The 9,255-nt window shown below is 33.6% G+C and overlaps 2 protein-coding genes and 1 long non-coding RNA gene across 4 annotated transcripts; 2 read left to right on the forward strand and 1 right to left on the reverse strand.

Moving 5' to 3' along the window:
- Positions 1–1,175: 1,175 nt before the first annotated feature.
- On the reverse strand, positions 1,176–2,247 carry LOC106111847. Of its 2 annotated transcripts, none has more exons than XM_013294005.1 (4): positions 2,119–2,247; positions 1,880–1,979; positions 1,415–1,507; positions 1,176–1,325 (listed from the first exon to the last, which is right to left on the reverse strand). In XM_013294005.1, the coding sequence occupies exons 1-4, from the start codon at positions 2,192–2,194 to the stop codon at positions 1,244–1,246; spliced, it is 351 nt and encodes a 116-aa protein (XP_013149459.1). In that variant the 5' UTR covers positions 2,195–2,247; the 3' UTR covers positions 1,176–1,243. The 2 variants fall into 2 exon arrangements, with proteins under 2 accessions (XP_013149459.1, XP_013149458.1); XM_013294004.1 differs by having other exon boundaries at positions 1,880–1,985.
- Positions 2,248–5,183: 2,936 nt separating this feature from the next.
- On the forward strand, positions 5,184–6,080 carry LOC106111790 (heat shock protein beta-11-like). The gene has a single exon (XM_013293941.1). It carries the CDS (start codon positions 5,237–5,239, stop codon positions 5,744–5,746), a length of 510 nt encoding a protein of 169 aa, XP_013149395.1. The 5' UTR covers positions 5,184–5,236; the 3' UTR covers positions 5,747–6,080.
- A 1,495-nt stretch (positions 6,081–7,575) lies between these two features.
- Positions 7,576–9,249, forward strand: LOC106111816. Its single transcript, XR_001226198.1, has 3 exons — positions 7,576–7,669; positions 8,492–8,672; positions 9,096–9,249. It is a non-coding gene; the product is annotated as an uncharacterized LOC106111816 (long non-coding RNA).
- Positions 9,250–9,255: the final 6 nt, after the last annotated feature.

Raw genomic sequence — 9,255 nt, forward strand, 5'->3', positions numbered from 1 at the left:
CATGACACACACGTCACAGACACACTAATATCAAAACAACCTGTCTAAAATATCTAATGTATACTTCGAATTTTGTTTTTGAATAATCCTTAATCAAATATAGAGCAATTTCCTATTTGATGTTACCATAAAATGTAGTTATCATTTATTTTTGCTGGTAACTAATTAGTACCAACCTCTGCTAAAAATCCCAACTAGAGTAGGGGTTTTTAGATTTTTTTTTCTATAAAAAAAAAATTACGTTCCGGAACTCACTTAAACTCTCAATTTGAAAACTTGTTTGATTAAGGATTAAAACCGAATGTAGTACATCGGTTTCATAACATGTGATAGAAAGTGAAAAGTAAGAGTGGCATAGAACTCATAGTAAGTGGTTAGTGACGCTTATATTGTAATGCAATAAAGAAATAAAATGTACGTGAAGTAATATGGGATTGAAAGTTTACCCTCGTGTGAATATCGTGTAAAACCTTGGTGTTTAGGCGTTACGTTAAGTTATTTATGAATCACAAAATATATTGAAATGATTAGACATTCCTCTTACATTGTACTATATGAAATTATAACAAAGACCTTATGAAAACCATTAATTTATTAGTATTTCGCGGTGTGGTTGTTTTATTATAAGACAGGATTTTTTCCATTATTTTTATTTTAATCAATATTGTTATAAATTGTAATATGTAACGAATGACTTTTTAAAAAAATATGATAGTCGAGTAATATGAGCAATACTGGTGAATTATTATAAAACGAATACACTAAGGCAACTACGTAAAAGACATCGAACGTTCCGGCGCAGACTAGAAATGTACTGAGCTACAGAGTTTGTTAACGACTGAGCGACTGAATGCAACGGACTAAGCCACTAAGGGCGCCTCAATCCTTGCAATGACTTTTATGAAACTACCCCCCACTACTACTTCCGTTTATATTATTTTGTAACAATATTGTAAATAGAGTATTTACAATTTGATCAGTTTCATGTATTTTCAGTTTTTTTTTAATTTATGAATAATAGATATCAAATGAATTATTTAAGCATGTTACCTTTATTTTAAATGAATTGTTTGAAAATGTTTTTTAAAATAGCTGCTATATTTTGTTATGAGTAAATAAATGTGGACTGTTTTAAATAGTTTTATTTTATTTTAATAATAACCTCATTTAAAATACTTTATTCATTCCTTACAAGTTATTTTCAAATAAATACTTATAGAATAAGTTAACAGTAGCCAATTGATTATTTATAGCAGCCGCTGAACCTCCGCTCGCAGTCAGCCATCGTGTGCGTCTGGTGGTCCCACAGCCGCGCGTTCTCTTTGCTGCACAAGACAGCGTAACTTTAGTATTATGTGAAAAAAAAGGAAACAATATACACAAATTTTGTAAATCTATAAAAAATAACACTTACTTGACGAAATACAGCTCGTAAGCTGCAAAGAAGCTGTAGTGGGAGCGCGCGTGCAGCTTGCACAGCTGCAACTTCTCGCACTCGTCCTCCGAGCTGCACGGAATAACAAATATAAGCTATCTATATTAATATTACAAAGATGAAAGATTTGTATGTATTGAAATAACTCAAAAACTACTGGACCGATTTCAAAAATTCTTGCACTGTTAAAATGCTACGTTATCATTAACATAGGCAATATTTTTTATTATTTTTTAATTTCAAGCGACGAATCAGCAAGCAACAACTAGTTTCAAATAAAGTGATTGGGACCCCCTGATATTTACAGGAAAGTAAAATATAAAATATCTTTTGGACGCAGGTTTCTACAAGAAAATATTGAGAATTCCCTTAAAACCGCTAAATAGTAAGAGAAATGGTTTGTGTAAAAAATGAAAGGAAAGATCGAATTTTTGATAAATTTACCTTCTCTTGGTCCTAATGTTGTTGATCCCAGTATCAGCAAAATTTCCAAATATCACCGACGGATTGATAAACCTTTTCCACAGTCTGTGACCGCTGCTTACTAAATCTACAAAAAAGAAATATTTCAATTATGTTTAATTTTTGCATTAAAATATGTTTTTACTCTTTTCAAATCAATTACAGTGAAATCTTTAAAGCTCTTTGCATTTATGATTTAAAAATAAAATAAATAGGAATACCATTTCCATCACTACCGAGCGGCAAACAACTTGCAGCACAAATTAATGTGACCAAAATTAATACTTTAAATTCCATTTTTACACTTTTTATTAAATGTGTCTCGAAAATGCGCGGCAAAAAAATATGTTTCAACTGACGTTTTTCGAGAATTTATAACAGATAAAAAATTGCCCCCACCATAGAGTAACGGACGTTTAGTGACGCGTTTTGCGAGACAGTAATGAAATTGTTAAATATAAATTGGTCGTTAGGGCTCGTTACCGAGTCCACGGTGTTTGAACAGCTTGTTTGAACTGGATGACTGTGTAAAGGGTTCGTTATGGAATTGGGCGAAAATTATACCCACAGGCACTTTTAAGATATTAAATAATACATTACTTTATGCAACAAATGTTGAACATTAAATTTTTCTAAAAAAAAAGTACGTTCGGTAATCATTGATTGAGCAGTATTACCTTTTAACAAAATATTACACTGCTTTTAAAATAGTCTCCCCAGATCAACATTTATTTTTCTATGCCGTTAATTAAAAAGAAAATAAGGAGAAATATCTTTTCATTTTTACAAACTTCTTAGGAACTTCGTTTCCAATCAATAATAAATTACAATTATACAAAGCTGCGGAACCAGATGTAGAATTTTTCTTATTACACGTGGATTTGCATAAGTGCAATCATTACGTAAATGTAAAAAATAAATCTAAAGTAAATACATAATTTCTATCGATCTTTATTGAAATGAGTTCTGACATCTTTGTAAATTGGATTGATAGATTATGTTACTTTATCAGTTATTTTGATTTTATTTTCATTTATCCCTATGGTACTTTTATGACAAATGATATTTTTATCGATGGAGGTAACTTCAGACGACTTATAAGTTTACATCAAGTGATGCAAGCTCGAAAGCTTTAAAGAACGAAATATTTGAAGTGTTTGAACTTTTGTCTTGTACTCTGTTTTTTAAGTCGAAAAACCATGATTTTAATTCATTTGTTATATACGTGTCTTAGGTTTTTAGAAAAAAATATTATTTCAGTGATCAAACATTGAACTATAAGGAAATGTTTAAAAATAGTTTTATTGGAAGCAGATTTTTCTGTTTGTGATTGTAATAAGTAAATCACGAGGTGTTTGTCGACACCCGGCAGTTTTGTGATGAGGTCTACCCAGCATCAGTAGGGCTGGCAACATTCAATATACATAGATCCCGTGGACGACGCAAAAGAAACTAAAACTGACTTGTTTTACACCAGCCACTGCCAGGCACTTTGACCTGAAATCTATCTAATGTCTACGTTAGACTTGTAGCATACGCACTTAGCTTATACACCTTGTAATCCCGAAGTATTGTTATCAAATCTAAAGAGGTGGCAACCCTATACATCAATAGTTTAAACACGCGTGTGTGGCATGTTCATTGAAAAATTTAAAAAGAATGACAAAAACATCAAAGAAGGGAGTATTTTGTAGAATTCCTTTTGTTACAACAAAATAAATATTAATAAGAAGTAAGTAATCATGGCACGTTTTATTAAGGATTATGCTGCAGTCTGAAAGCTAGTTTTCCTACACCGGTAATGTGTCTGCAAACAGATCGGTGATTCGAATGAAAATTCGAAAATATAATCTCATTGTTAATGAATTGACGTATGTTTGACGCACTCCGATACTACGCTAATTACAACTGCACATTTGTAACAGATTGTAGTCAGAATTGATTTTGATTCACCATATAAGCTCCCATTTAATGAAAAAAAAATTACGGCAAGCTAGTGTGGTTGATTAAGCCTTTCGGTGGCGAAGGGTATGAATTGACGAAAGAAATTGACATAAATGCTCTTACTTTTTATACGTAATATTTCCTGTAATATTTAAAACCCGGTTATAAAAAAGAATTTTTTAATCAGTTAATATGGTACAGATCACCATGATTTAAACATACTTGTGATTACTTTCATCCATCATATCCCTTTTTAAAGAGGGTTTGTTCATGAACTATGAGAAACGAAATACATCTTTGGGAATGGAAATGCAGTTGTCTGTAAAGTTGATTAATCGTTCATAACATTATCTACAACTATCGCCCGCGACTCCATCCTCGTGGAATAAAAAAGAAAAACAAAGTAAGTAGCCTATGTGTTATTTCAGACTATTCTCTGTATTTGTGTCAAATTTCATCTAGATCTGTTCTGTTTAGGCTACAAACATCCAGCCATCCATCTAAACATTCGCATTAATATATTAGTAAGAAGTAAGTCACTCTTAGGTCATAGGATGTTACTTTTTTACGAGTCTCAATTTTGTTGTAAATTTGGATGAAGTTGATAAAAGTCTTCGAAACCTAGGTTATAATAAATATCCAGAATATTTCACAAAAAACGAGCAACACAAAACAATAATATTTTATCGTATAATTTGTTCAGAGTTGTTTTATTTAAGTACTTTTACCTAAAGTAAAATAGTCACATTGAAAGTCGATCACACTCGAAGTTAAGAATTTCATCATCTTCACGCGCCTGTTGCGCAAACTTTTTCCATATTGCATCTTGGATTGCGCTATAATAAGTATTCATAAGATCTCATTAGAATGTCTGTAGTCACGATTTTGTTTGTATGCCTTTTTTAAAATTAAAATTCATTACAAGAGCAAAACGAAGTCATGAATACGTAATGAAGTAAAAAACTGAAAATATTCAAGAGTTTTCTGGTGATTTCGGACATCTAGTGACGAAAAGTTAAACTTAGATATTACTTTTCGTCACTAGATGTCAGGACAATACCAAATTCTAGAAGTAGGTAAAACTAATCTAATGTCACCCGTGTTTTATTTAAAATTATTAATAAAATGTTTAAATTATAAATAAACCGATATATGTTTTTTTATTGTAATTTTGATTCTTCCTTACTGTTTTGTATTTTTTTAATGTTCACGTTAGACAATAGATGGCGTAGTTTTAAAAGCTTATATTCCAAGCGGAATGTTCGCGATTGTTCATGCCCATTCTCGACGATAGATGACTCGTTTAGAGAAACTATATAAGGGCCGTCTGTCACAACAGCGCGTCAGTGAGTAAACAAACATTTGAAGAGCGTTTCAAAGCTGCGCAATATCAACATGTCACTAATGCCGTATTGGTTGAGGCATCTGAGAAACTTGGCGTACCGAGATCCAGTTATGAGGGTGCTGGAGGATCCGTACAATATATTCTCTCGCGATCCGTTCTTCCGAGACCCGGTAAAGTACATGAAACAGCTGACGCCGGCAATCGAGAAGGAGTATCATGGGATAGAAGGAATCTACTCGGATGCCGAGGTGAAAGTCGACGGTAAGAAGGTGGAGGTGCACCTGGACGTACAAAACTTCACGCCTGAGCAAATCGTTGTCAAGACTGTGGGCAACGAGATAATGGTGGAAGGTAAAAAGGAGGTGAAACGCGAGGACGGGTGGACACGAAGTCACTTCGAACGACGGTTTTTGCTACCCGAGGGCTTCCCGCCGGAGCGAGTCGAGTGCCATCTGGACAAGGGAAAACTGAAGGTGATTGCCTTCCGCGCCGAGGCCCTGGAAGAGAGGAAGATCCCCATACAGGAAAAATCCGGCTCGGTGGACAACAAAAAAGATTAATTGGCTTATTAGGTTGTAGCATTCTTTTGGTTTTGGAGTAGTAATAGTAGTTGAGGGATATGGTTTCCGCAGCTCCACGGCTAGCGCGTATTTTGAGTTTTGGAGTATTTGGTTGTGTAAACTCTATTTATATTACACCTATCGTCGTGTACATGTGAAAAATTTTTTTCTTCATGAAAAAAACATTTTTATTCGACGTGAATGGGAAAATTGTATTAAAGTACCAACTAATAATTATAAAGTGAGTTCGATTCGAGTGTAGTTTTTTTAAAATAATAATTTAACTCAAAATGCAAATTGGTGAGACTGATAGTTGTTAATTTGATTTTGTTTTGGTAATTGAATTTAATAAATTACAATAAAAATCTTACGTTTTTTATTATAAAAAGTTCCTAAAAGCGCTTTCTTTAAAATAATACATGCCATGAGGTATGTATCACTATTATCTTAACTGCTCTACTATTGCAGTTGTAGTCGTCAGACTAAAAGTAATATTACCAGTAGGTACACTCGCGGAAAATCGCGGTGTTCCAATTACAGAAAAAAAATCAGTTTGTTGCATCAAGACAAATTTCTCAAAAATAACAAAGATGCATCAAATGGATTATAATAAAAATCAATTAGCCATGTACCGACCGCCCTTTATTTAGATACACATTTAAAATCCACCTATTGATAATTGTTCCGAGTAGTCTAAATGCATACAAAACGTTCTAACAAGTGTAGCTCTTAAGATGGAATGTTGGTAGATTTTAGCTGTACTATGAGATTACATAAAAAAATCCAAACTTATACCGCTCGGGTTATTGTCAGGTAATTAGTAATATAAGTTGTTTCCTTTCTACTGTTTCTTTTGAGGTACACCAGAGTGATATAGTTTCACTAAACTGACGCAATCCGAACAGGAAACGTTAACAACATGTTGAATGAAAAAAATATGAATCATTCAGTAAATGTTGGAGCTGCCAAATTATTAGACGTTTTGTTATTACTAGATAAATATACTTATATTAATCCTCCCACACGCAGACGCCTGGCGGGAAATGTTACGCCGAAACAATGTCTGTCTGCTTCTATGTTTGTTGGACACCTGACCTTCAATATAAATTGATAACAGTAATTGATTGATACTTTTTCGACGTCAGACAACTACTCGAAACATGAACGTTATTCAAGCATAGTAATAATTTCAAATGATGCGTTTCTCTTAATTCTAAATGTGATCCAACTCATATGAAAATTCGAATATACCAAAAATATTTTATTAAACCGCAATGTTGCATATGTTCTCAATATTTTCAGTTGAGATTAGCTAGCAGAGCATATTAAAATTTTATCAAAAAAATATATGTCGATTAGTATTTCTTAGTTTGAAGTGCCAATAGCTCAAAACCTCCATTTACAACCTGTGATGTTGAGGAAAACCAAGATTATGAATATCAGTGTTACCGTAGTTAATATTGGCTTCTTATTTATTCCGCAAAATCCTATTTGATTTTTTCACATTAGAAAAGAAATTTAACAAAGTGAATATTGCACCATAAACAGAATATCTCAGAGAGTAGCACAGACATTTCATTAGCAGCAACTAGACTCAATTATTACTCCAAATAATTTTATTTAAAAACACTATAAATTAATTGACAGGCATTCTCCCACGCTATCACGTCACGAATGTTTATGGCGGTCGCGACCAGACTTTAAATTAATTTGTTTTATAGTGTCTAGTCTGTGAATGACAAATGTACAGTACATATCATACACAGCACAGCAAAGCACAGTGCGTAGTTTTGTGTTTGTTTCGTCCAGTCCAGGGCAGTCGCGTTTCGTATCGCTCGCCAGTCGGTCGATTAAATCGCGTTTTGCATTTTGGACAGTAGATTTTTTACTTATATTGTATACTGCGGAGTTCCTGGTTTGATGGTTATTCTTATCATTACTTAAATAGCTGTACAATAACAAAGTTTTACTACTCTAAAAATTAAGTTACGGTTATATTGTTTGTTATTGTTTTATATCGATTTTTTGCTGTTACGAGGTCGAAACCGGTTTGTGTTTATTAACTTATAAGGGTACTTAAGATCGTACAATCTTCAGTACGAATAGATAAGAGTAGACGATAAATAGCCGATGGTTTAACGCACGAATTGTGAAGCATAAGACATTGGAAGCGAATTCGAACCCGAAATTTGATTAAATTTGTTCGGTTAGTCAACACAAGCTTCATCAATAAATTATCATGCAATATTTTATTTAATTAAAGAAGTAATATCAGACGTGATTTATATATTACTTTTAGTTGTCGGTAAACTTTGATGTTAAGGTTTTAAGCTCCAAGGAAGACTATCTTCGTTATCTAAACTGTTAGGAAGATTGTTTTAGTGAATTTCTTGAAAAGACAGAGCGACATTGTTTTGTGCAAATTTGTGTAGAGTGGTTTCGGGGTAATTTAATGGGATCGGCGTGTCGCGGGAAGGTCACCGTCCTCATGTTTACCTACCCTTACATGTTGATAATGGTGTAAAACACCTTAAATTTCGTAAATTATAGTGGCTTATATTGTAGATACTAGTTTGTATATTTGCATACGAACAAATAATTGCTGATAAAAAAGATAATTTGCTAAAATTGCCTTTAAAATTATTGTACTTTCTAATTTATTTAACGCCCTTGTCTAGCAGGATATTTCCAGCAGAGTTAATATTTTTGTAAAGGATTTTAATAACTTTTTATTATACTTTTTAGTATCTAGTTCTAAACGGCAAAGTTGTCTCTATCCGATCTCTCTGATAGTTTGTTGATCGTAACCTCTTGATGTTGATTTTATTGTGAAGTGAATGTTGATGTTTGTGACTTCGTCACTTGACATCACTAGAACTGCGATCTTTGAAGATACAAGAAATGTCGTCCGAGGACATACCACTCGGTAATTCTATTCTATTATTTTATAATTTAAAATCCATTAAAACCACCATGTTCACTAACCCTTATCTCAGACATCTCGAAAGTTTGTTAAGACATCTCGTTAAAAATATTGCAAATGAACAGCGCACGTGCGCAATCCGCGAGATAAATACTGGAGCTTATGAGGCAGAGGCATGCAAATGATAAATATATCTCAGCTCACGTCTAAATATTTGATCCACAAAATGTTATAATTAACTAAGAGCGGATGCGGTCCAACTGACAATCAGTAGGTACTGTGAAAGTAGAAGATGTAAAGAGACCGCTGTAACTTACCCAGTTTAAAAACTTAAGGATGCATTCTATTAACACTGTTCCGTTCTGTTACGTCTGTTAAAGACGACGTGAACCGGTTTTACCTTACAGCCTCTTGCTATTGCTTCAGGTCTTAAACAGCTCGGCGGAATGAGCGAATTCTGCGTCCGTCAAAAAGTGACGCACTTCGCCAACAATAAATACGTTGTCACGACACCAGAGGGCAGCCCTGTGCTGTTCGCCCGCGAGGACTCCGGCTTGGTAGACCGGCTGCTGATGGGCACCAGTCG

Source organism: Papilio polytes, unplaced genomic scaffold, assembly GCF_000836215.1.
Source record: "Papilio polytes unplaced genomic scaffold, Ppol_1.0 DF824146.1, whole genome shotgun sequence".
Taxonomy (NCBI): domain Eukaryota; kingdom Metazoa; phylum Arthropoda; class Insecta; order Lepidoptera; family Papilionidae; genus Papilio; species Papilio polytes.